Source organism: Salmo trutta, chromosome 34, assembly GCF_901001165.1.
Source record: "Salmo trutta chromosome 34, fSalTru1.1, whole genome shotgun sequence".
Taxonomy (NCBI): domain Eukaryota; kingdom Metazoa; phylum Chordata; class Actinopteri; order Salmoniformes; family Salmonidae; genus Salmo; species Salmo trutta.
Genome location: NC_042990.1, coordinates 21,330,384 through 21,356,937, shown reverse-complemented (window position 1 = coordinate 21,356,937; position 26,554 = coordinate 21,330,384). Strand labels below are relative to the sequence as shown.

The 26,554-nt window shown below is 43.1% G+C and overlaps 3 protein-coding genes across 12 annotated transcripts in view; 2 read left to right on the top strand and 1 right to left on the bottom strand.

Annotated features, from left to right (window-relative positions):
* Positions 1-10,435: 10,435 nt before the first annotated feature.
* On the bottom strand, positions 10,436-18,633 carry oxsm (3-oxoacyl-ACP synthase, mitochondrial). 4 transcript variants are annotated; one of them, XM_029732182.1, is made up of 6 exons: positions 18,425-18,633; positions 13,993-14,185; positions 13,187-13,762; positions 12,754-12,986; positions 12,361-12,588; positions 10,436-12,111 (listed from the first exon to the last, which is right to left on the bottom strand). In XM_029732182.1, exons 3-6 carry the CDS (start codon positions 13,721-13,723, stop codon positions 11,709-11,711), a joined length of 1,401 nt encoding a protein of 466 aa, XP_029588042.1. In that variant the 5' UTR covers positions 13,724-13,762; positions 13,993-14,185; positions 18,425-18,633; the 3' UTR covers positions 10,436-11,708. The 4 variants fall into 4 exon arrangements, with proteins under 4 accessions (XP_029588042.1, XP_029588044.1, XP_029588043.1 ...); XM_029732184.1 differs by having other exon boundaries at positions 13,993-14,088; XM_029732183.1 differs by having other exon boundaries at positions 13,993-14,075.
* A 231-nt stretch (positions 18,634-18,864) lies between these two features.
* On the top strand, positions 18,865-21,125 carry LOC115173787 (peptide-N(4)-(N-acetyl-beta-glucosaminyl)asparagine amidase-like). Of its 3 annotated transcripts, XR_003871666.1 has the most exons (5): positions 18,865-19,221; positions 19,551-19,626; positions 19,929-20,096; positions 20,409-20,592; positions 20,864-21,125. XR_003871666.1 is itself a non-coding variant. In XM_029732186.1 (4 exons), exons 1-4 carry the CDS (start codon positions 19,712-19,714, stop codon positions 20,923-20,925), a joined length of 498 nt encoding a protein of 165 aa, XP_029588046.1. In that variant the 5' UTR covers positions 19,707-19,711; the 3' UTR covers positions 20,926-21,125. The 3 variants fall into 3 exon arrangements, 1 of the variants encoding a protein (XP_029588046.1); XR_003871665.1 differs by lacking the exon at positions 18,865-19,221 and having other exon boundaries at positions 19,354-19,626; XM_029732186.1 differs by lacking the exons at positions 18,865-19,221; positions 19,551-19,626 and adding an exon at positions 19,707-19,795.
* A 3,103-nt stretch (positions 21,126-24,228) lies between these two features.
* Positions 24,229-26,554, top strand: part of LOC115173783 (DNA topoisomerase 2-beta) — a 30,172-nt gene continuing 27,846 nt past the window's right edge. For all 5 annotated transcript variants that reach the window (XR_003871664.1, XM_029732178.1, XM_029732179.1 and 2 more), the window contains exon 1: positions 24,229-25,065. Coding sequence is in view for 4 of the 5 variants with exons in the window: in XM_029732178.1 (XP_029588038.1) it covers positions 25,024-25,065 (42 nt within the window). In the remaining variant the exon portion in view is untranslated. The remainder of the gene's footprint in view (positions 25,066-26,554) is intronic.

Below are 26,554 nucleotides of genomic sequence, written 5' to 3'. Positions count from 1 at the left end.
AGTTCAAATGGCCTCTTTCTCCCTGCTCTAGGCCACATCAGATTGAGTCACTGTCTTCGTCCCAAATGGTACCCTATTCCCTTTATAGTGCACTACTTTTGACCAGGCCCCATAGGGAATAGGGTGCCATTTGGGATGCAGACAGTGACTCCGAAGCCTCTCCTTTTAAACATCTTCATCCCCAGTCTGTCTGTCTGGGACCCTGTGGACATTATGAAGAGAATCACTGACCTTGGAATCATAACCCTAGAGTGTAGCCACTTGTCGCTGTGTGTGTGTGTGTGTTTGTGTAGCCACTTGTCTGACTGTGTCATGTTCGATGGTTTCTGGAGTTTGCCAGGATCGGGCCGTTCTCTTGCCTTGATATCATTTTGTAATACTCTCTGTCTGCATTGACTGAGTGCACTGTAAATTGCAGCTGGGGTCTCATTCCTTTAATCCCTCAACCTTCCTTCCCTCCATCACTCCTTGCCTCATCACTCCTTCCTTCCACCTCTTCTTTCCTCCATCCCTCTCTGCATCATCCCTCCATCACTCCTTCCTTCTATCCCTCATTTCATTCTTCCTTCTCTCCATCCCTCAGTCCTTTCATCCCTTTATAATCATATTTACTGATACATTCAATGTTGAGATGTGTTCAAGTTTAGATCAGCCAATTACTGTCTTTGAATTGACCAACAGCTCTATGCCCTTGGGTCCTCACTGTTGTCAATGTCACATTGAGTGTGGAGATTTTCATTTGATTTATTAGGATCCCCATTAGCCAACGCCAATGGAGACAGCTAGTCTTACTGGGGTCTGACACATAACGAAAAAAGACATTACAGACAATAGACTTAACAATTTTCATACATTTAAAAACATTAACATGTAGTTTGTGTACATGTATCAGTTACACATGTCAGTACATACACACAACAAGTAGGTCAGATGGGGGAGAGGCGTTGTGCCTTGAGGTGTTGCTTTATTTGTTTTTTGAAACCAGGTTCTCTGTTCAATTGCGCTATAGATGGGAGTTCCATGCATTCATGGCTCTGTATAATACTGTGTTTCCTTAAATTTGTTCTGGACCTGGAGACTGTGAAAAGACCCCTGGTGGCATGTCTGGTGGGGTAAGTGTGTGTCTGTGCTGTGTGTAAATTGACTATGCAAACGATTTGTAATTTCCAACACAATGTTTCTTATAAAAACAAGAAGTGACAGTCCGTCTTTCCTCAGCTCTTAGCCAAGAGAGACTGACATGCATAGTATTAATATTAGCCCTCTGATTACAATGAAGAGCAAGACGTGCTGCTCTGTTCTGGGCCGGCTGCAGCTCTGTTCTGGGCCGCCTGCAGCTCTGTTCTGGGCCGGCTGCAGCTCAACTACAGTAGGTCTTTCTTTGCAGCACTTGACCATATGACTGGATAATAATCAAGATAAGATAAAACTAGAGCCTGCAGGACTTCCTTTGTGGAGTGTGGTGCCAAAATGGATGAGGAGGAGGATGAGACAGGGGGATGAGCAGGGAGGTGGATGAGGATGGAGAAGGAGGAGTAGGTGAGGGAAGAGAAGGAGGGAGAGATAGAAGGGAGGAACAGATGAGGGAGGAGGAAGAGAGGGAGGGAGAGGATGACTAATGTAAATATGTAGATGTTAATATCAATGGCACCAAATGAAGTGAACCAGAGTTAATCGCGGTAGTGTCAGCAGCCAGTAGTCCCATATAGACCTAACCTAGCGTGTCTAGTTGATCGTATGTACAGTAGAGACGTCAAGTTGCCTGCCTGTCAAACAAATGTACAGATGCTCAATACAGATTCAATATTACGTTATTCACAACAAGAGCGAGGTCATGTCTCTCACCCTCACAGCTGTCTGCCACAATTGTTTAATCAATCAAACCATAAACAGTAATGCACTCACTAATAACTACAATATGTAATTGTTTTTCTGTAAATCAACTCTGATCAAAAATCTGTTCCAATGCATTGAATCCCAAAATGAAGGTTGTGGGGTTTGCCTGAGCTCAGATGTGCCTGCTCCTGTATCTTTTTAAGAAGTGTCTCTCTCTCTCTCTCTCTCTCTCTTTCTCTCTCTCTGCCTCTCTCTCTCTCTGCCTCTCTTTCTCTCTTGGAGAAACAAGCCTTATCGAATAATGTGCCAGATATCCACAGAAAAAATCTATACTGCATTGTGGACACCCGGCATAACATACAGAGCGTTTGAAACACACAGACCAGAGTAGTGAAATACCACTTGAACCAAACAGCATGCAATAGGAAGAATAAAGGCAGTCAATGGAGAGAACTATAATGGAGCTGAACAACCAAGTTACTGTCCATCACATTTTCATCCACTGGTTCTTTCTGCCTCTTTGTAACGTAAGGTTTGAAACACGATGGGCTCTTTTAACAACGAGGGGAACGGGGATAGAGTGGGTTGATGCCTCGGTCTCTCTCTCTTCCCTGGAATGCATTGCAAGTCCCATGCCACCCTCTCTCGGAACGCAGGGCTTTGAAAGGTCTCTCTGCTTTAAATGTCGGCATTTCGATGTTCTCTTCATTATAAGTAGAATCCTTCATCCAAGCCAGGCTTCTCATGTATAAAACATAGAAGTCTAGATACAGCCTCCACAGACATGGATGGAGAGGGATACTCAGAATATTACATTTCCTTCTCATGCCTTCCACCAGAGGAATTCATAAAAGGGCTAGTAATTACACATTTCTCAATAATTTCATGTCAAAACCCATATTTCACATATTCAGCAAACATGGCATTTGAGGGTAATTACTCCAACTCTGGGAAAACTCTATTTTAGAGAGAAGGATTCCAGGAATCTTTAAGGAGATAGCATAATTGTCCATGAGTTATTTTGGGGAAGTTCTTCCCATCCAACTAAGAAAGGACTTAACAGGGATGAGGACATTTATCTAACCGCTCTGTGACTCCAGAATCCACAGGAGCTCCAAGATTCTTCTTTAGGAAATATTCTCACTTCTCATTGTCCCTCTCTCTCTGTACTCTGCCCCTGTTCTTCCACACCCCCTCCACCCTTACCCTTTCTCCATGTTAGCAAGGGCTTCAAGTGGATGGAATGAAAAAGGTGTACGGTACTCATTTTAGGTGCCAGTAGGCTACTCATTTTAACTTTAGTGGCAATGTTCTGAGGCAATGTTCTATGAGGTGCCGGTACTCAAGCCGTAGAAAACTCAGGGTGTCTGTATACTCTGTACCAGTGAGCACCGGCTCAAGTCAAGCACTGCTGTTCTAGTCTCAGGTCATTAAAATGCCATGGGACAATTTTTCCAACAGACCTCATATAAATCTCCAATGGCTAGATCGGAGAGGGAATATGCATGGAAATAGGTGCTGTTAATCTCTGATATGTTTCCTAGGTGCATATGTAGAGGAGATGATTTGTTGGTCAGTTGACCAGCGACAGGCGAGATCTAATCCTAACAGTTACACATACAAATATGCACTTCATTTTATGAACTGGACTTGTAGGCCTAGTGTCCTAAAAGGCATCTGCCAAATAAATTATTATTATTATTATTATTATTAACTAGCTGAGGAGTGAGTGGGGACCGTGTGGCCTGGTTGTCCTTGTAGATGATTCGATTCACATTGAAACTGAACACAAACTCTGCAACAACAAGTCTAAACAACAGCCTCTCTGTGAGCTGAACATCTCATCAGGTACCAAGGATATATCTCTGTCTCACACTCTCACACACACACAATCATTGGAACTGTCCCAGAGAGAGGATGAGGGAGAGGGGAATGAATGAGACATTGAACTGGAAAGGAGACACAGGTAAGGGATTGTGAAGCGATGGGAAAGATGGATAAGGAAAGTGGGGAAAGTTTAGAATGAGATATGCAGAGGGAATGAGATGCAACACACTTTCCAGGAAAAATAACAAAAAATCACGCAATGAAACAGCTCTCTGCTCCTCTAAAGAAACTCTCTCTCTCCACTCTTTTTTTGTACTTAAAGTAGAGTCAACACCTTTTCCTGTCCTTGGGGAAAATAAAGGCAGAAATGGTATCTATATTGCAACAACAAAAAAACGGTGACAATGTGTCTGATATTTGAACACAAGAAATGCACTCCAACTTTATGGTTTGGAGACAGAAACATCACTGTTGACCAAGAAGTTTCATAATATGTAATTTTAGAGTTTCATAACAACAGAGCTGAGAAGGCTACAGAGGAAATGTACAACCATATAACTATAACAACCTTGAATGTTGAGAAACTTGTGAATAGCCACCTACACTTCATAGACAAAGACCATTGTGCAGTGTGGAAAAACAGAGGTTTCTGCTTGACAGGAAATTGCTTCTAATATTCAGGTGAAACTTGAACTTTTTGATCCCCGCTAAATCACAGTGAATGGAGATGGACCCTCCTACCTCGAGGCTATTAATAACGCCACTTAACAGAGCATAGGTCATTAGCCGTCCTAAAAGGAAGGAAACACAGAGGAGAATAGTGGAGAAGCAAATTAAGGAAACAGAGGGGAATAGTGGAAAGGCAGGTGAAGGTCTGTGGCCTACCATTGAACACAATATCTAGAAGGGCAGCTTTGTGTGTGGAAGTCATATATTCATAGGCATGAAGAGGGTTGAATTACAGATGTAGGATCTTAATTTGAGCCAGTTTTCTACAGCAGGAAAAGGATTCTGCAGCAACAGGAAATGTATATTATTATGTGGATGATAATTAATGGACATTTTTGAAGGGGTTGATTCATTTTTCTTATAATCAAGTCTGAAATGTAAAAGTGGAAATTAAACTTCAGAAACCTTTTTAAACCTGAAATACACTACATGTATTTTCCTGCAACAATGTGATCAAATTAAGATCCTACATCTGGAGTAAACTATATGGGCAGTTCTTAGAAATCAGTTGAGAAAATGATCCTCCTGTGCAGTCTTCCCTGTAGCTCAGTTGGTAGAGCATGGTGTTTGCAACGCCAGGGTTGTGGGTTCGATTCCCACGGGGGGCCAGCACAGAAAAAAATTTTTTTAAATGAAATGTATGTATTCACTACTGTAAGTCGCTCTGGATAAGAGCGTCTGCCAAAATGACTAAAATGTAAATGTAAATGTAAATTATAATACACAGAATAGGTCTGAATGTATGATTTCCTAGAACAACCTTGTAATCTACAGCAGCACAACGACGACGGGGGTGAGGGGGAGACACTTCTTGATTCTGAGAAATAAACACCTTCAGTGGAACCCATCAGAACATGCAGAGAGGACAGAAACTACATCAATTTACACAGGAGGACTACATTGAACAGGACAGAACAGAGAGCATAATTTAGCCACAGAGGATCAATAGTTTAAAAAAAATAACCGTGCATTAAGTTATCACAAGCACATACAAGTAATTGCCAAAATAAAGGAAACATAACGTCTCTTAAAATGGTGTTGCTGCATCATGAGCTGCCAGAACAGCTTCAATGCAACTTGCATAGATTCTACAAGTGGACCTAAACCATGCTAGGAAAATGTACCCCACACCATAACATATGCTTTGGATCCCTCATTTACTTAAGTGTTTCCTTTATTTTGGCAGTTACTGGTATGCCTACAGTCAGATAAGCCAGTTTGGGCAGCTTGTTGCGTTGTGGCCATAGACATACAGTATAATCCATAGAAGGGTTTTGGAACCTCTTACTCTGGCAATAAAAAAAACGAAGCCCCGGGGCCTATGATTTCTTAATCCGGCCCTGCATCTGTCCTTCATTTTAAGGTCAATCCTGTTATGTGAACTGAACTCTCGTTTTAATATGGTGAAACTATTCCTTTAAAAAAAAAACAACATTTTTATTCAAAAGAAACATTGAACATCTAATAGTCAAATCATAGAGTAAGAGTAAGCAGGTGAGCCGGTTCTACTCTTTTTGGACAATTTCTGGTGTTTTGTGATGAAAAACAGAGGGTCGAGCATAACATGTCAACACTGTTACCCATAGATAGACAGGCTAGAAATGTTTTAACTACCTTTTTTTAGGTGAAGCATGCATTCAATTGCCACTCCCTGTAGCACACTGCAAGTTTCCATTTCCCCTGTCACAAGGGGATTTATGGCTGATTTAAGAAGACATTGTCAATCCTGTTACAGTCAACCGTGTTACTTTATATGGCACTTAATAAGCACTTACTATAGTATTTTTTAATTTAACCTCTTGAGATGGGAAAACATGTTTTTAAGTTGAACATGTGGTCTTTATGACAGAATGTTAAAATTAAGTAAAATCAACAAAACAAAAACATTTCCAAGTTATACTTCTCAAAAAGGCACAGAATTGGTGGAAGGACCCTTCTGTTTCTGAGGAACACAAGACAGAGAGAGCTACTGAATGATCATAGAATAAATGCACAGTATAATATACTTTCTTTAATTGATGCTCTTACCAGTTAAACTAAAACACTTCCACAGTCACATCCAGTTATAAATATAAAACAGATCATTACGTGGGGATACTAATATGCTTAGTATTATCATTGTGGGTTGCTCGCTGGAGAATCTCCAAGAGTAAACACTGTAGGCTTAGTCTACGTCAGGGAAACATATTGCTTTGTAATGCTACTCAACAGATGTTCAACAACAATGTGTCGGACACTATTCACTATAGCCCCGTGAGAGCATGGTTTGTTCAGCCATCTGTTTGGCCAATCAAATATGTTTTGCAGGACATGAATTACAGTTTATGCTACTAACTCACATAGGGACTTCTCACTGACGCCATTGGCTGGTCATTGGGAGTATTGGAGCTGCAGAGGTAGACAAGCGTTTCTCAACCAGCTTTGTACTAGTTTACGTCAGTAGTGCTCCAAGGAGGACGCATTACATAGTTTGCCTGTCCCTGGTACAAAATGGGTTGAGAAACACTGAGGTAATAGAGCAACACCTCTGGAGTTTCCATGTGACCCTGCAAGTCTCACCTTTTAATATACCGGCGCTGGTGAGTGGCACAAATACCACAGTCACTCAAATCCATGCAGACCATAACTTCATGATCGGGCAATAAAATAAATGTTAATGTCTGTATCTATATATGTAATGTATCTATGCAATGTCGTAATGTTCAGGGACCACAATGGCAATAAGTCTGAGTTTTTTGTAATATCCCTGTCATGTATTTAAAATGTATGTACTGTGTGTGTTTTTTTTAACAGGATAATAAAAATCAATCAAGTCAACAAAACCAGTGTTTGTAGCCAAGCCATTATTAATTAAACCAGGAAAATAACTTACTGACACCAACGGGTTCTTACCCACCGTTTGGGAAACTCTGCCCAGGGACACAGCAAGAGCCTCACACTATACTGTAAAACCCTTTTTTTCCCCTCCACAATTTTTTGTGATAGCCAATTGGTAGTTATAGTCTTGTCTCATCGCTGCAACTCCCCCCTATGGATTCGGGACAGGCGAAGGTCCGAAACACGACCCTGCCAAGCCGCACTGCTTCTTGACACACTGCTCGCTTAACCCGGAAGCCAACCGCACCAATGTGTCAGAGGAAACACCGTCCAGCTGGTGACCACAGTCAGTTTGCAGGAGCCCGGCCCGCCACAAGGAGTCGCTAGAGCGCAATGGGACAAGGAAATCCCGGCCCGCCAAACCCTCCCCTAACCCGGACGACGCTGGGCCAATTGTGCGCCTCTCGGTCACCACCGGCTGCGACACAGCCTGGGTCTGTAGTGATGCCTCAAACTGTGATGCAGTGCCTTAGACCGCTGTGCCACTCGGGAGGCCCCGGTTCATTAGTATCTTTATGAGGTTAGTGGAACACATCTCTGGCCATTCTTTATATTCTTCTCTATATATTACCACGCTGTAGTAAAAATCTCTAGGCTAACACACAGGTCATAATCTGAACTATGCCTTTTGAAGAATGTGCATGGTCTTCCACCCTCCCTGTGTCCTCTCTAGTTTGTCATAATACTCCAGAGCCTTTTAACCCGAATATAAACGGCTCTGCCTGTGGTTGTGAGATTCGGTTACATCAGGTGCTACTTTATATTGACCCTCATTAAACCAGCAATAGGCTCCAGTGAACGGCCATCAAGTTATAGCCGAGAGAGAGAAGCTCTAATTTTAGCATGTGTACGTGTGTCTGTAGATGAACTAAAACCAGTTGCTCTCCTGTGGGACGGTCAGTCTGCTCCGCCTGATATCAAAGGGAATACATGCCGACTCTGTTGCCATGGTGAGCGCAATTCAGCTTGGATGTCTCCTAATTGGAAAGCATGGATGGAGAGGAGAAAAGAGAGAAAAAATATGAATCGGATCATCATCATTAATAGGATGCAATTGTTCCTGGCCTAGTGCAGTGCTCGGGTTGTGGCAGTATCGATAGGCGAATGGGGAGGAATCAGAAGATGCTTGTGACAGTGGGGAGGGAGGGGGTTCATACAGATCAACGAAGGAGCCGTTCACTTAGATGATTGCCACTCACAGTAGAAAGGCTAGGCAGAGAAATCCTTGGAAGCTGAACGTACTGTACGCCACAGATCATTTACATACTCTGGGTCCTCCCTCTAGCTGTCAATGTTTTAACACCTCCCGTTCTGTGAAATAACTGGCAGTGTGAGTGCATTACAGTACCAGTGCTGTGAGGTACGAAGGCAGGCAGGGACACCTACTTCTGGCAGTAGGCGGGAGCTAGCCTTTTGTATAACGCTATAAAAACAAATGGAACTGTAAATGTCAATCTCCAATTTCATGCACCAAAAAGCAGCATTGCAGAATGGAATGAGGAGACCTACAACTTGCTGCAGCTCTCCTCTGTCAGAAAAAACAACAGATGGACCTTAGAGAAAGTCGATTGGAAACCATATTTGTGACCTTGTGATCTCACATTCCTGTCTATACTATACTTGGAATAGATCACGAGCATCTCTTGATCAACAATCAGTCATAACAGCACAATACTGCAGTGTGTCAGTACTTTTGATACATGATGGATGGCAATGCAATGGCAGCCGTTGAGGGGGACGTCAGGTCATCACTGAATGAGACTGCCTACAGTGAATCTTTTCTTACTGTGCTTTGTCTGATAGCCTGCATTATGTCCACTTTCCACTAATCTCGTACCGACACTGCCGCCCAAATTCGTTGTGTAGCAATAGCCAGGGGAGGGGGTTAACTTCCACAAATAACTTTGCTGCTGGGTTAGATCAGTTGTAAAACTAAAAAACGAAACTCTAAAAAGGTTCAAGACACAGATAAGGGATTTCTTCCTTCGAACTAGAAAAAAGCTTCCCATCTCATTTATCCATATCAAATTATATCTAATTAAAAAGCAAATTAATAATTGATTTATTCATTAGTGGAAGATGACATCCTGTAAGAGTTAATAAAACTTCATCTCTAAAAATGGCCTTGAGAAAGAGATCCCCCTGAAATTCATCATGCTAATTATTTTCACGTATTGCATCTGCTATTCACTTCAGTCATGACTCGTGAGTCAAGTATTCAAGCATTCATACACTGAAGAGTGTTTTGTACGTTTCCAATAAATTGATAGAAAGCCTGCATTTGTTCATATTAACTGACGTTCTTACCAGTCAATATTTACAGTAAAATACACTACTAGTACTTCATATGTAGTCTACACCTCTATTCCCACTTTCAAAACAGCTGGGAGCTCAGCGAAAAAAACTAGCACCAACTGGGAAAAATCGATTTAACGTTCATCCAACTCGGAATTCCAATTTGGGTATTCCGGCCTCTTTCTAGACCTCCGACTTTCCAACCTTAAGATCACTGACGTCATGTTTTGACCTCGTATTTTCAGTTCCCAGTTGTTTTGAACGCGGCAAAAAGGAATGTCTTCGTCTGCTGTGGGTTGCTCAGTCTGAGCTTTAACTCAGACTGAGCAACCCACATCCAGTGAGCCAGAGGGAATATTAAGAGGATAAGAGATCCCCCCCCAAATCACCCTTCATACACAATCATTTCACGTCTCCCTCGGGTTGGCAATCATTTCACGTCTCCCTCGGGTTGGCAATCATTTCACGTCTCCCTCGGGTTGGCAATCATTTCACGTCTCCCTCGGGTTGGCAATCATTTCACGTCTCCCTCGGGTTGGCAATCATTTCACGTCTCCCTCGGTTTGGCAATCATTTCACGTCTCCCTCGGGTTGGCAATCATTTCACGTCTCCCTCGGGTTGGCAATCATTTCACGTCTCCCTCGGGTTGGCAATCATTTCACGTCTCCCTCGGGTTGGCAATCATTTCACCTCTCCCTCGGGTTGGCAATCATTTCACGTCTCCCTCGGGTTGGCAATCATTTCACGTCTCCCTCGGGTTGGCAATCATTTCACGTCTCCCTCGGGTTGGCAATCATTTCACGTCTCCCTCGGGTTGGCAATCATTTCACGTCTCCCTCGGGTTGGCAATCATTTCACGTCTCCCTCAGGTTGGTTCAAGAACTCAATTTTTATTTTTCACAGAAGAGCGACTAGCACTGTTTACTGCTTTCACACATCGGAGTGGAGAAGAAGAGTAACAAAATGTGAAAGCTTATTCCCCCCATGTTTTACCCATTACCTCTATGTCTCCCTTGAGATAATGTATGCGTCCTAAATGGCAACCTATTCCCTATAGAGCACACACATATAGGTCCTGGTCAAAGGTAGTGTGCAAGGGGAAATAGGGTGCCATTTGGGACATAGATAAGGCCAGATGTCCTTCCCCTCGATCACATCACTCCAGTCCTCTCCTTTTGTCCTACGGTACTGATGACATGTTGTTCACACAAAGCCCAAAACATTGAAGGCCATTTAACCTCACAATTTCTCTGAGAATCTCCATTGAAAGCTCTTTTTAGTCCAGGACTAGGCTTTTTAATCTGTTTCCTGGAAACCAGCCACCACAGTATCTAGAATATATTTTACAGGGCTGAATGGATGAACCCCTTAACTACCAGGAAATACACAAAATTCACTAATTGGATGCATTGCTGATTTAACAAGCAAAACTAAAGCACTTTCAGAAAGAGAGAAGATTATTGGAAATGTTAGATCATCACTCCTCCAATAAACAGTGCTAAATGGGGCTGTAGAATTACACCAGTGGCTCTTCAGTTACTGTATCCGCAATGACATTTTGCTCAGCCTGGGGTAACCCGGGAGTACCCCCTCATGTGCAATATATCAGCAGGCCTATGTTCCTATGCGTCTTCCCAAGTATCCCCTGGTTTATCCGTACCCCAGGTTGAGAACCTCTGAATTCCACCAATAAAAACCCTGTTTTGGAGGACAGAAAGTGCAAACCAGGGCTTTTGAGACCCAAATCAGTGACTGATGTTTATGCTCAAGGTGGATCTTGGGAAATTACACTTTATGACCAACCAGCACAGCCTTCTACTACAATAAAGGCCTCGGGGCTAGATCTGAACTGCCTGTGTAGACTGTATAAAGGTAATAACCCAAAGCCTCTCCAGTGTAGCCTCCATGTGAGACAGTGCCATCTGCTGGTGATAAATAAACATACTGCTGTATTCAAGTACACAAAGCATATCTGTATTTGAATGATCAAAATGGAAACTTTGATCAGAATTGTATGATTGATGTTTGCATTACATGTCCCAATATAATATTGAGAACATTTTGAAACTGAAATACTAGGAATCTATAAAGAATCTGAAATCAACACAAAACCAGTAAGAAGTGAATCCTTCAGACAAGCTTTTCAGACACTGGCGAGACACAGGGACGCGTTAGTCCCCCCAAACCCAAAAGAGTTAGTGAGAGCTACCCGCCTGCCCTCTGTCTTCCACTGCTGTGCTGTGCAGGGCACATAGTTCAGGTCAAACTCTGGCTCGGTGCGGTCCAGGTTGAGGGTGGGTGGCAAAGTGCTGTGGTAACAGGCCAGGGCAGTGAAGGCTGCCTCCAGGGCCCCGGCAGCCCCCAGGAGATGCCCCGTGGCCCCTTTAGTGGAGGAGACAGCCAGGGCGGCGGCGTGCTGCTGGAACAGTCTCTTGATGGCGGCGTTCTCTGCAGCGTCACCTAGTGGTGTAGAGGTGGCGTGTGCGTTCACGTATGTCACATGGGCTGGTTCCACACCGGCGTCTCGGAGTGCTGCAGACATGCACCTGGAAGAGATCAGGAGGGGAATGCAAATGGACTGCAAAAATGTCATGGCTTCAAATATGTTCACCATTTCATTTTAAAAAGTCAGAATCGTTTTGAAATAGGCTAACATTTTTTACTAATATTTATCTTATGGTCAAGTTGATAGATAATGGTACAACCTACAGTACATCTCAATGGTTCCTTAACTCCTAACACAAATAGTAAGCACCTGGTGAAAGAGTGCTATCAACCCCATCCATGTCTACTACCTGAAGGCTCCGTCTCCATCAGCAGTGGGGGCTGTGATGTGGCTGGCGTCCCCTGACAGGCCGTACCCCAGCACCTCAGCATACACCCTGGCCCCCCTCCTCACAGCATGCTCCCACTCCTCCAGGAGCACCACCGCAGACCCTTCACCCATCACAAACCCATCCCTCTCTGGGTGGAAGGGCCGCGATGCCAGCCTGGGCTGGTCGTTCCAGTGGGTACTCAGAGCCCTTCAAGTAAAAGTTCAAGTTGAATTACACTCCCATAGTAGTCAATACAAATAGCATAGACATACGTCTTAACACATATGTAAAAATTGATCAAATGACAGACTAGATCTATACTAACAACAATAACACAAACAACAAAAATATCCTGGGATCATCAAGCCTGACCTCGCCCTGGCGAACCCCGCGATTGACAGAGGTCCCACGCAGGCTTCTGTCCCACCCGCTACCATGGCGACGGCGTCTCCGTGGGCGATGAACCTGGCTGCGTCACCGAGGGCATGGGCTCCAGTGGTGCAGGCGGTGGAAACGGCGTGGTTGGGACCTTTCAGTTTGTGCTTGATGCTGATGTGACCGGCAGCCATGTTGACCAGGATACGAGGCACAAAGAAGGGGCTGACCTTGAATACAAATACAATACAGCTTTTATTAAATCTATCAAAATGTTTTATTTGCAGTCTGTTCTTATTTAATCCCAGGTTCTCAACCCTGCTCTGCAAATAGGACACACTCGTACCTACCAACCCTGCCACACACACATGCACAAACACCTGAGAGATCGGAAGCACCACAGCACACTTCAGCGGACCCCATAACTGACCTTACTGTAACCTTTCGCTTGGAAGATGGCCGACGTCTTGGCGATCTCGTCCAGAGAAACCATGCCCATCCCCACCGCCACCCCTGTGGTCAGCTGCTCCTCAGGGCTGCTGGGATACCACCCAGAATCCTCCAGTGCCAGCTGGGCGGCACCGAGAGCCATGACAGTGGCTGGTGACATACTGTTGATCTCCCCACGTGTGGCAAATCTCTCATCCTTGAACTGGCCCTCTCCATCCCCTCGGGGCACCAGGGCTGCCACTTTACAGGGAACTGTCTTATACCTCTCAGAGTGAAGGGCGACGATCCCACTGGCACCACTAATCAGCTGGTTCCAGGGTAGAGTAGTCCCTGTGCCGAGAGGAGAGACAAGCCCTATTCCAGTGATTGCTACTCTCCTCCTGGACGGATTCTTTCCACAGGTATAGTGTCTCAGATTGGGGATCGAAGAACAAACAGAAGTGCTCTTGTTGAGAAGTGTTCTGGTTGTGTGCTGTGAAGCCAAATATAACAGCAGCTTTGGCCAACACGATGACATGCTGTTGTTTTATTTCTCTGCTATCTACCACAGTGGATCCTGTGGTGTAGAGAAAAATAAACAGTTTAGCAGCATAACTCATTCTTGAGCACATACATACCACCAATCATGTCAATACAGTATGGTATGTACGTAGTACAAATGCTTTTATAAACTGGGTGGTTCGAGCCCTGAATGCTGATTAGCTGACAAGATTTGTACATAATGTTGCTGCTACCATCTCTTATGACCGAAAAGAGCTTCTGGACATCAGAACTAGGATTACTCACCTCAAATTGGACGAGGAGTTCTTCTTCAATGAGTCGGACGCAAGGGATATACTACGGACACCCGACCAGATCCCCGTGATTCGCTGAAAAAAGAAACTTAGGTTTTGCGGAAAGAGATCAGGATGCCGTGAGGATTAGGTGACGAGTGGCTAATCTGCCCTTGCCTTCCGTTCTGCTAGCTAACATTCAATCGCTGGAAAATAAATGGGATGAACTGAAAGCACGTATATCCTACAAACGGGACATTAATAACTGTAATATCTTATGTTTCATGGAGTCGTGGCTGAACGACAACATTAAGAACATACAGCTGGCAGATTATACATTATCGGCAGGACAGAACAGCAGCCTCTGGTCAGACACGGGGCGGGGGGCCTACGCATATTTGTAAACAATAGCTAGTGCACGATATCTAAGGAAGTCTCAAGGTTTTGATCGCCTGAGGTAGAGTATCTCATGATAAGCTGTAGACCACACTATCTACCTAGAGTTTTCATCTGTATGTTTAATAGCTGTCTACATACCACCACGGACCAAGGCTGGCACTAAAACTGCACTCAATGAGCTGAATTCTACCATAAGCAAACAGGAAACCGCTCATTCAGGCGCGGCACTCCTAGTGGCCGGGGACTTTAAATGCAGGGAAACTTAAATCTGTTTTACCAAATTTCTATCAGCATGTTAAATGTGCAACCAGAGGGAAAAAAACTCCACACACAGAGACGCGTACAAAGTAGAGGTCGACCGATTAATCGGAATGGCCGATTAATTTGGGACGAATTCAAGTTTTCATAACAATCGGTAAATCGGTATTTTTGGCCACCGATTTATTTATTTAATCTTTTAAAAATTATAATATTATTTTTTTTACACCTTTATTTAACTAGGCAAGTCAGATTAAGAACACATTCTTATTTTCAATGACGGCCTAGGAACGGGGGTTAACTGCCTTGTTCAGGGGGGATTCGTTTTTGCAACCTTCGGTTACTAGTCCAATGCTCTAACCACCTGCCTTACATTGCACTCCACGAGGAGCCTGCATGGCAGGCTGACTACCTGTTACGCGAGGGCAGAAAAGAAGCCAAGGTAAGTTGCTAGCTAGCATTAAACTTATCTTATAAAAAAACTATCAATCTTAACATAATCACTAGTTAACTACACATGGTTGATGATATTTCTAGTTTATCTAACGTGTCCTGCGTTGCATATAATCGATGCGGTGCCCGTTAATTTCTCATTGAATCACAGCCTACTTCGACAAACGGGTGTTGATTTAACAAGCGCGTTTGCGAAAAAAAAGCACTGTCGCTGCACCAATGTACCTAACCACAAACATCAATGCCTTTCTATATAATCAATACACAAGTATATCTTTTTAAACCTGCATATTTAGTTAATATTGCCTGCTAACATGAAATTGTGTCACATCTCTAGAGTTCATTGCACGCAGAGTCAGGGTATATGCAACAGTTTGGGCCGCCTGGCTCATTGCAAACTAATTTGCCAGAATTTTACGTAATTATGACATAACATTGAATGTTGTGCAATGTAACAGGAATATTTAGACTTAGGGATGCCACCCGTTAGATAAAATACGGAACGGTTCCGTATTTCACTGAAAGAAAAAAACTTTTGTTTTCGAGATGATAGTTTCCGGATTCGACCATATTAATGACCTAAGGCTCGTATTTCTGTGTGTTTATTATATTATAATTAAGTCTATGATTTGATAGAGCAGTCTGACTGAGCGGCGGTAGGCACCAGCAGGCTCGTAAGCATTCATTCAAACAGCACTTTCGTGCATTTTGCCAACAGCCCTTCGCTGTGCTTCAAGCATTGCGCTGTTTATGACTTCAACCCGGATGGGTATAATTTGTGGAACGTTCCAACAGGAATCTATTCCAAAAACTTCGGAAATAACAAGGTTGCCAAAAAACAACGCATACAAAGTTGTATAGCAGCAGAATAAGTAACCGGGTAGTGAGTGGTCTATTTCATTGCGTTTTTCACTCATCGCGTTTATTCTGAAAAATGTCTGTCCTCACGCTGGTTGCCTATGGACAAACATTAAGAATAAGCTACGTGGTGAGTTGATGCCTATTCGGCAGCTAGTTAGCTAGGTTTGTATGCGTTGCTACTTTGTATGCGTTGTTGGTTGGCAACCTTTTACTATACGTTTTTTGGAACAGATTCCTGTTGGAACATTCCACAAATTATACCCACCCCTTCAAGCCTGTCAACTCCCAAGATGAGGCTGGTGTAACCGATGTGAAATGGCTAGCTAGTTAGCGGGGTGCGCGCTAATAGCGTTTAGTTGTTCCCCTTGCTCTGTATGGGTAACGCTGCTTAAAATATTACGGACTACAAAGGGAAACCCAGAAGCGAGCTGCCCAGTGGCGCGAGCCTACCAGACGAGCTAAATGGCTTTTGTGCTCGCTTCGAGGCATGCAACACTGAAGCATGCACGAGAGCCCCAGCTTTTCTGGATTACTGTGTGATCACGCTCTTGGTACCCGATGTGAACAAAACCTTTAAACAGGTCAACAATCACAAAGCCACTGGGCCAGACGGATTACCAGGCCGTGTACTCAAAGCATGCACGGCCCAACTGGAAAGTGTCTTCACTCACATTTTCAACCTCTCCCTGACCGACACATTTCAAGCAGACCACCATAGTCCCTGTACCCAAGGAAGCAAAGGTAACCTGTCTAAAGGATTACCGCCCCATGGAAATCACTTCGGTAGCCATGAAGTGCTTTGAAAGGCTGGTCATGGCTCACATCAACAGCATGCTCCCGGACACCCTAGACCCACTCCAATTCGTATACCGCCCCAACAGATCCACAGATGACGCAATCTCAATCCACCTGGACAAAAGGAACACTTATGTGAGAATGCTGTTCAGACTACAGCTCAGCGTTCAACACCATAGTGCCACGAAGATCATCACTAAGCTAAGGACTCTGGGACGAAACACCTCCCTCTGCAACTGGATCCTGGACTTCCTGACGGGCCACCCCGAGGTGGTAAGAGTAGGCAACAACATGTCTGTCACGCTGATCTTTAACACTGGGGCCCCTCAGGGGTGTGTAGTTAGTCCCCTCCTGTGTTCCCTGTTCACCCACGACTGCGTGGCCATACACGACTCCAACACCATCATTAAGTTCGCTGACGACACAACAGTGGTAGGCCTGAACACAGACGAGACAGCCTAATATAGGGAGGTGGTCAGAGAACTGGCAGTGTGGTGCCAGGACAACAACCTCTCCATCAATGTGAGCAAAACAAAGGAGCTGATCATGTACTACAGGAAAAGGCGACCCGAACAGGCCCCCATTAACATCGACGGGGCTGTAGTGGAGCGGGTCGAGAGTCTCAAGTTCCTTGGTGTCCACATCCCCAACGAACTATCATGGTTCAAACATACCAAGACAGTCGTGAAGAGGCCACGACAAAACCTTTCCCCCCTCAGGAGACTGAAAAGATTTGGCATAGCACCCCAGATCCTCAAAAGCTTGTACAGCTGCACCATCGAGAGCATCCTGACCGGTTGCATCACCGCCTGGTATGGCAACTGTTTGGCATCTGACCGTAAGGCGCTACAGAGGGTAGTGCGAACAGCCCAGTACTTCACTGGGGCCAAGCTTCCTGCCATCCAGATCCTCTATACCAGGCGGTGTCAGAGGAAAGCCCATAACATTGTCAGAATCCAGTCACCCAAGTTATAGACTGTTCTCTCTGCTACCGCTTGAGTGCCAAGTCTAGGACCAAAAGGCTCCTTAACAGCTTCTATCCCCATGCCATAAGACTGCTGAACAACTAATACAATCGCCACCGGACAATTTACATTTGCCCCCCCCCTCCCTTTTGTACACTGCTGCTACTCGCTGTTTATTATGTATGCATAGTCACTTCACCCCCACCTACATGTACAAATTACCTCAACTAACCTGTACTCCCGCACACTGACTCGGTACCGGTGCCCCCTGTGTATAGCCTCGTTATTGTTATTATTATTGTGTTACTTTATTATTATTTTTTATAAATGTTTTATTTTTGTCTACTTGGTAAATATTTTCTTAACTCTTCTTGAACTGCACTGTTGGTTAAGGGCTTGTAAGTAAGCATTTCACGGTAAAGTCTAGACTTGTTGTAATCGGCGCATGTGACAAATAGTTTGATTTTATTTGGTTGCACTAATTGCACTGTTTTGTCCACATAACCTGGTTCAAACATTAACGGCAATACCCAGGAAAAAGGCACAGTGACGCTGAAACGTTGGTGGTTAACCCAATAAATTACTGGGAGTTTATACATAGTGTGCGACTTATTGTTTTTAGAACTGATTCCTCACCACATGACAACAAACTCCAAGCGTCCAATTTGTCTAACTATGAAATAAACCTCCTTGAATCATCTATTTGCCACTTACCTTGTGAACGCTATGATAGATAGCTCAAGCGATTACAAATATAGTCATTATACCTCTGAAATCCTCTGCAAATAAAAAAATAAGTCTTGTTCACACACTCACAAAATCCATGCAACTGACGAACTGAGTTCATTTCAGGGGGAAACTATCCAATTGCCTGCTCCCATACATTTCTCAGAGAAATGTAGATTACAATTTTTCCATAACAGAATATTATCAATGTATACATAGATTCAAGGAAATAGTGTATTTTATTAAATATCATTAGCTGATTTTGAAGTAAATTTGATTAGTGAATAGTTATAATTTGTTCAGGCATTGCAAAGGCATCTATTTTGATTGGAGGTTGCTGTTGCTCAGGGTTGCCAGGTTTGGCTGCTTTTGTAACACAATGAGTACTCAAAACCCGCCCAAAGCCCTGAAAACTAGGCCCTTTTTCCAATAACGTAGTCGAACGAGTTAAGAAGGAATATCGACTTCCCTTCTAACGACCTAATAAGCTACATTTGGTTTGCCATCAAAATAATTAGTATTGCTAGATAATGTAACTAATAAAGGAATTTGAATATGTCGCAATAGAAAAGATAAATCAGCTTTATTAAACTTTTAAAAACGAATGTTAGGCTATTTTCTGACAATTGTGCTGTTACGTTAAGACTACAAACCGTTATAAATGGCCTATTTGCGAGATTGACTTGTCGTTTAATTTCATTGTAGCGTCAAACCCAAGACTCGAGGCTGTAATCGCTTCCAAGGATGCTTCAACAAAGTACCGAGTAAAGGGTCTGAATACTTATGTAAATGTCATATTTCAATTTGTTATTTTTAATACGTTTTCAAAAATGTCTAAAAACCTGTTTTTACTTTGTCATTATTGGGTATTGTGTATTGAGGAAAAAAATATTTAATACATTTTAGAATAAGGCTGTAACATAACAATGTGGAAAAAGTCAAGGGGTCTGAATACTTTCCGAATGCACTGTATGTGAAAATATGTATAATGCTTCACTTGTTATGAGCATATACCTTATGAAATGTGTGCAGAGACCTCTCACCTGGTACGTTAGATTGTAAACATACAAGAACTGTCATTCAAGAGGCATGTTAAATGTATTTTTTAAACTAGATTTGATTTGCTTAATGGCCCTGAATTTGCCAGTCAGCTCAAGAGATGGGGGACAGGACCAGGGACTGCCCCATTGGTGAGATATACAGCTGTTTTTCTGAGTCAAATAACTGCTTACTTCATTGCATGTTTGTTGACCAACTGGGATCACTGATACGAAAATGTTTGCACACATGACTGTAGTTGCTTTGACTGTATTCGCTTTGACTGTATTTGCTTTCACTATAGTTGTTTTGGATGACAGTGTAAATTGCATATATTATTACTGTATCTTATTATTCACTTTAATGGTTCTTGGAGTCTTTGAACTTTGAGTTCAATGGGGGCAACTGCTTTTTTTAAACAATGTGTTTGTGTTCCTCTCTCTTTCTCTCCCAGGCTGCTGCAGCAGAGTTTGTGTTTGTTCCGAGTGGGAGAGTATTTCATCTGCGGTACAACTCCACCAAGGATCACTACTGCAGGGTGTCCAGTGACAATGAGGACATCCAGGGACAAGACTGTGTGGAGGAAAGTGTGTTCAGGAAGCTGAAGAATGACTGGCAGATGGTTTGTTTTCATCCATGTTATAAACGATAAGATGCCATGCTCTTAATGATTCAATGCAGTTCTTATAATGACACATCAATGGGATACTTTGTGTTGCTTTTCTGTCTTTTTTCTATTGGTCAGTCTTTGTGATTGTTAAAGCAAGGGCATTACTTTTTAGCAGAAATAATAATCAATTATTTATTGAGCATTTATCAATCTATCCAAACTTTGGATATGTTGCTTCTATAGGATATGTGTATATCAACTGTAAATGTTTCCATATTTATGCTGTCTTTTTCCTGTCAGTAAATGCGCGTTATGTCCTGTCAGGTGTATCTAGCTCGTACAGAGGGCTCATCATCAGGGAACATCAGATGGAAATTGGACTGTGCTCCTGTAGGGATGAAGATAAAGACGGTCTCAGTCAGAACATGCAGCCAGACCTTTCACTGTGGAACCGGCCGCTGGGGTCTGCAGTCTGGACAGAACACAACATCGTTCTCAGGAGGTGGATGTATGATTGATAGATTTTTGTCTGGTTTATGTGACCCATATTTTTCAGGATTAAGTTGGAAGCCTTTTTTCAAATTCAATTTAAAGTGCAAATTGTAAACTGATACTTAGTGATTTGTAAATGTAATAGAGATATATTATTATTTCATAGTCAGAGAGCTGTGACGTTGATTTGCATGTGCACTTAACTGATCAGCATTGTTTTCTTCCTTATCTTGCATAACAACAGCTAAACAGTTTTATTGTTTTGCCACGTTTTTTAACACAAACAGGGAGATGCATTCTGTTCCGGGTCTTTCTTGATCCTTGGAGCTGGTCATGGAGGCGGAGCTAGCCGGAGGAGAGGGAGAGTCGTCATGGCAACACTCCCAGATGTTCCGGCGGGCTTTGAATGAGCTGAAGGAATCCTCGTTTGAAATCCTCGTCAAGATGGAGGAGGACTACGCTTAATGAGTGTGTTCGATCGCTCTGAGCAAGGTGCTACGTTGGTTTGCTAATCTTAATAAAGCAATGAGTAGTTATTTTGGGATGCAACATGATGTATAGATCAGTGATTCTGCTCAGTGCCTAGCTTAAGATAATCACCTTGAATACACTGACTCTGTGCATAGTCATGTACAGTGAGGGGAAAAAAGTATTTGATCCCCTGCTGTTTTTGTACGTTTGCCCACTGACAAAGAAATTATCAGTCTATAATTTTAATGGTAGGTTTATTTGAACAGTGAGAGACAGAATAACAACAACAAAAATCCAGAAAAATGCATGTCAAAAATGTTATAAAATGATTTGCATTTTAATGAGGGAAATAAGTATTTGACCCCCTCTCAATCAGAATGATTTCTGGCTCCCAGGTGTCTTTTATACAGGTAACGAGCTGAGATTAGGAGCACACTTAAAGGGAGTGCTCCTAATCTCAGTTTGTTACCTGTATAAAAGACACCTGTCCACAGAAGCAATCAATCAATCAGATTCTAAACTCTCCACCATGGCCAAGAGCAAAGAGCTCTCCAAGGATGTCAGGGACAACATTGTAGACCTACACAAGGCTGGAATGGGCTACAAGACCATCGCCAAGCAGCTTGGTGAGAAGGTGACAACAGTTGGTGCGATTATTCGCAAATGGAAGAAACACAAAAGAACTGTCAATCTCCCTCGACCTGGGGCTCCATGCAAGATCTCACCTCGTGGAGTTGCAATGATCATGAGAACGGTGAGGAATCAGCCCAGAACTACACGGGAGGATCTTGTCAATGATCTCAAGGCAGCTGGGACCATAGTCACCAAGAAAACAATTGGTAACACACTACGCCGTGAAGGACTGAAATCCTGCAGCGCCCGCAAGGTCCCCCTGCTCAAGAAAGCACATATACATGCCCGTCTGAAGTTTGCCAATGAACATCTGAATGATTCAGAGGACAACTGGGTGACAGTATTGTGGTCAGATGAGACCAAAATTGAGCTCTTTGGCATCAACTCAACTCGCCGTGTTTGGAGGAGGAGGAATGCTGCCTATGACCCCAAGAACACCATCCCCACCGTCAAACATGGAGGTGGAAACATTATGCTTTGGGGGTGTTTTTCTGCTAAGGGGACAGGACAACTTCATCGCATCAAAGGGACGATGGACGGGGCCATGTACCGTCAAATCTTGGGTGAGAACCTCCTTCCCTCAGCTAGGGCATTGAAAATGGGTCGTGGATGGGTATTCCAGCAAGCAATGACCCAAAACACACGGCCAAGGCAACAAAGGACTGGCTCAAGAAGAAGCACATTAAGGTCCTGGAGTGGCCTAGCCAGTCTCCATACCTTAATCCCATAGAAAATCTGTGGAGGGAGGTGAAGGTTCGAGTTGCCAAATGTCAGCCTCGAAACCTTAATGACTTGGAGAAGATCTGCAAAAGAGGAGTGGGACAAAATCCCTTCTGAGATGTGTGCAAACCTGGTGGCCAACTACATCTGACCTTTGTGATTGCCACCAAGTACTAAGTCAGGTTTTGCAGAGGGGTCAAATACTTATTTCCCTCATTAAAATCCAAATCATTTTATAACATTTTTGACATGCGTTTTTCTGGATTTTTGTTGTTGTTATTCTGTCTCTCACTGTTCAAATAAACCTACCATTAAAATTATAGACTGATCATTTCTTTGTCAGTGGGCAAACGTACAAAATCAGCAGGGGATCAAATACTTTTTCCCCTCACTGTATAGTGTGCATATTCATAGGCATCTTGGTGCTGATGAGATAAACGGAGGAGTAGTAGTTTGGTGATATTTTTTGTGGGTATGGATGGATGGATGGTAAGGTAGTCCAATAATCATTTGGGATCTGTGTGTCTTGAATCAATAATATTGTATTGATTACAGATCTTGTAATGATGCTGCTTGGATATTTTCTGCCAGTAATGTCGTGAGACCCAGACCCAGCTTCTGAATAACACAAAAGCCTTTGTTATCTAGACTGTCTCTGCCAAAAGAGGAGTTACTTACTTGACTTAATCCTCTTTGAACCTTTGGGAGCACATGGCGTCCACCATGGCTTTCCACCTCAAAGGGGACTATGGATTAGTATGGCCTGGCTGCAACTCCCTGCCATAACAAGGTTCTGGCTCCTGACACAGAATAGGGATATATGACCTGTGAGCCTAAAGTCCATCTGCTATGGAGTTTCCACTCGTCTTTTGAAGAAACCAATATGTGTAATTGTTAAATGTAATGTTTGAATGGACACCAGAAAGCCATGTAACTATTGATACGTTTTTATGTCTGTATCCACTTATGGTTATGGGTATACCGGTATTCTACATTTATTTGTGGTAAATGCATGTATTAGTCACATGCACCGAATACCACAGGTGTAGACCTTACAGTGAAATGCTTACTTACAAGCCCCAAACCAACAATGCAGTTTAAAAAAAAATATGGATAAGAATAAGAAATAAACGTAACAAGTAATTAAAGAGCAGCAGTAAAATAACAAGAGCAAGACTATATACAGTGGGATACCGGTACAGAGTCTATGTGCAGGGGCACCGGTTAGTTGAGGTAATATGTACACGTGGGTACAGTTATTCAAGTGACTATGCATAGATGACAACAACAGAGAGTAGCAGCTGTGTAAAAGAGGGGGGGGGGGGCAATGCAAATAGTCTCGGTAGCCATTTGATTGGATGTTCAGTAGTCTTATGGCTTGGGGGGTAGAAGCTGTTTAGAAGCCTCTTGGACCTAGACTTGGTGCTCCGGTACCGCTTGCCCTGCGGTAGCAGAGGGAACAGTCTATGACTAGGGTGGTTGGAGTCTTTGACAATTTTTAGGGCCTTCTTCTGACACCGCCTTGTATAGAATATACACTAACCTTGTATACACGACCCTCTGTAATGCCTTGCGGTCGGAGGCCGAGCAGTTGCCATACCAAGCAGTGATGCAACCAGTCAGTATGCTCTCGATGGTGCAGCTGTAGAACCTTTTGAGGATCTGGGGACCCATGCCAAATCTTTTCAGTCTCCTGAGGGGGAATAGGTTTTGTCGTTCCCTCTTCACGACTGTCTTGATGTGCTTGGACCATGTTAGTTTGTTGGTGATGTGGACACCAAGGAACTTGAAGCTCTCAACCTGCTCCACTGCAGCCCCGTTGATGAGAATGGGGGCGTGCTCAGTCCTCTTTTTCCTGTCGTCCACAATCATCTCCTTTGTCTTTATCACATTGAGGGAGAGGTTGTTGTTTGGAGTTAATGTGTTCTTGTTCAAATATGTAAATTGTGCAATCGGTATAATAAATGTATTTTTTTTACAGATGAAATGTGGTTTCATACACAGTTTATGCCTGGACGACATGGGTGCCTTGTTAAGAAAAAGTTCTGCTGTTGGTGTGTTTCTACTTCCACCTACTGGTTACAAATTGCAAGTACATGTATCTTTTCATTGGCTGAATTACCGGCGCCTCGAAAAGCGAGCACCGGATTGGTGGGTTACGCTGTTGGGATTGTCGCCGTGCGGATGGTGGAGCCGGATGGAGGCAGGCGGCGGTGTTTTTATTTCTGAATGAACATTTAGGGTATTAAATTACAGCCGTATTAAAAAACAATTTTATTTATACATTATTTCAATTGATTTTGTACTACATGAAATGTGAAACTATTTAACGTTTGGATTTTGTACAGTAATTTATAAATCTAGGCAAGTAGCAAGCAAGCTTTGTTGAGGATTTCAGGCCTAGTTCTAACCACCGCTCGTCGATTTTAACAATAGCCGCGATACACTCCCTCTTCCGGAACTATTTTGACAGACATTTTTCAACTGGTACGAACACAGAACATATCTCAATGTGGTCCGTTGACTGAAATAATTCCTGAGTTTATGGACTATATTCTATGCAGGACTTTTCAGTATTTTATCTACTAGTAGCATCACGAAAATTTAGGGAAACAAAAGGAAGATGTCCAACGGCGCAGCAGGAAGCGGGGGTCTGACTTGGGTGGTAAGTTACTATTTTGTTAGAATGTTGGATTACTGGACAGGCTTACTTTATCGCTCCAGGTAGCGTTCATCATTTTACCACGATGCACGAGAGAAATTCCAGTTTGTCACGAGCTGGACATTCTAAAATGGCCAGTGATGATGCTAACTAGCCAGCAGCTAATACACCCCTTTAAACTAGCATGCGCCTTTTAAAGACGGGCCATACTTTGGTATATTCATTTAGCTATGATTGCCCGGCACAAATACAATCACAGATTGGTCCAACAACGTCAGAAGATACATTGGTTTTTGTAAACATGATGATGTCATTAGGCAACATTGCTTTCCTGCAAGGCACAGGTGAATGAGCCACTTGGCCAATGGCAATGCCCCAAAAAGTTCTTTGTTGCAATACACGTCAAGTGTGATTGATAGTCAGTTTGCATATTTTGCATGCACGCCGTTTGAATGTAGAATCTTAAATGTGTCTCAAAATACAGGTATTCGTAGGTAGCCTAATCTATATTAAAAAATATGCTTACATATTCCTTAAATGTATTTGCACGACATTTGGCCAGCTAGCTATAGCAGCTTCCAGCCCGTAAATACAGCCGCACAATTTGGGACCTGTGCGAAGCTAGTCACATAAGGATTTAGCCACAATAGTGGAATTTGCAGTTCGTCTTCAAAATAAAAGTCCACCATTGAAAGTGATTCAAACGGATGCAAATAGTGGAATCATGCCGTATTTGGTCTAGAAATTAAACAAAAGACAAAGTTAATTTGACAAATGTTTTTGGTTGACTTTAGAATTGCATTGGGGGCATACCCGCATGCACTGTACAGCCTAACCTATTGATGTTGTACCCATGAAATGGGGAATCAGCCTACTCAGTGACACTCACAGAACACAACTGTCTAGAGATTACATAAATATTAGCATCTTCGCTCTTATGGCAGGACTTTGTGGGAAATCACCTTTCCAGTCAGTCTATTTTGTGTGTTACATGCTGACCACACCGCTCACGTTCCAAAATAAATGTACACGTGCATGTTATACAATCATTGCACCCACACTGCTCGCGAGCGTCTGCGTAGCCAGGCGCTAAAATACAACTTGGTTCTATTTGTGACGCTTGACGAGCTGCAAGTCCTGCCTCTCCCATCTCCTCATTGGTTTTTAGGAGTATATACCCACGTGGGTGATGAAAGATTAACTGACGTCCACACTCCAGTCCAGTTGGTAGTGGTAATGCACCTTAAAGTTGGTTGCCAGCTGGCATATAAAGTCCAAAGAAAGTCAGTGAAAAAAGTAACGCTCCCTATCATTTTAATACATTTTTTCGGAAAAAGGTGGGTACAAGGCGTTTACCCTCCACTAGGCCTACACCACTGCCGGTAGCCTACCCTCTCAGCCAAGGCATTTTTTAACACATGGACACACATAATAGGGAGCCTACATTCAATATAATAAATTAGTTGAATCAAAACAAGTTTTACACCCTGCT

Coding starts and splice junctions, on each gene's coding strand:
- LOC115173787 (XM_029732186.1), top strand. CDS start 19,712: ATGTTTGCACACATGACTGTAGTTGCTTTGACTGTATTCGCTTTGACT. Junction 20,097..20,408: donor TGAAGAATGACTGGCAGATG/GTTTGTTTTCAT, acceptor ATGTCCTGTCAG/GTGTATCTAGCTCGTACAGA. Junction 20,593..20,863: donor ATCGTTCTCAGGAGGTGGAT/GTATGATTGATA, acceptor TAACACAAACAG/GGAGATGCATTCTGTTCCGG.
- oxsm (XM_029732182.1), bottom strand. CDS start 13,723: ATGTCATCGTGTTGGCCAAAGCTGCTGTTATATTTGGCTTCACAGCAC. Junction 12,589..12,753: donor GCGGGGTTCGCCAGGGCGAG/GTCAGGCTTGAT, acceptor TTTTACTTGAAG/GGCTCTGAGTACCCACTGGA. Junction 12,112..12,360: donor GATGGAGACGGAGCCTTCAG/GTAGTAGACATG, acceptor GATCTCTTCCAG/GTGCATGTCTGCAGCACTCC.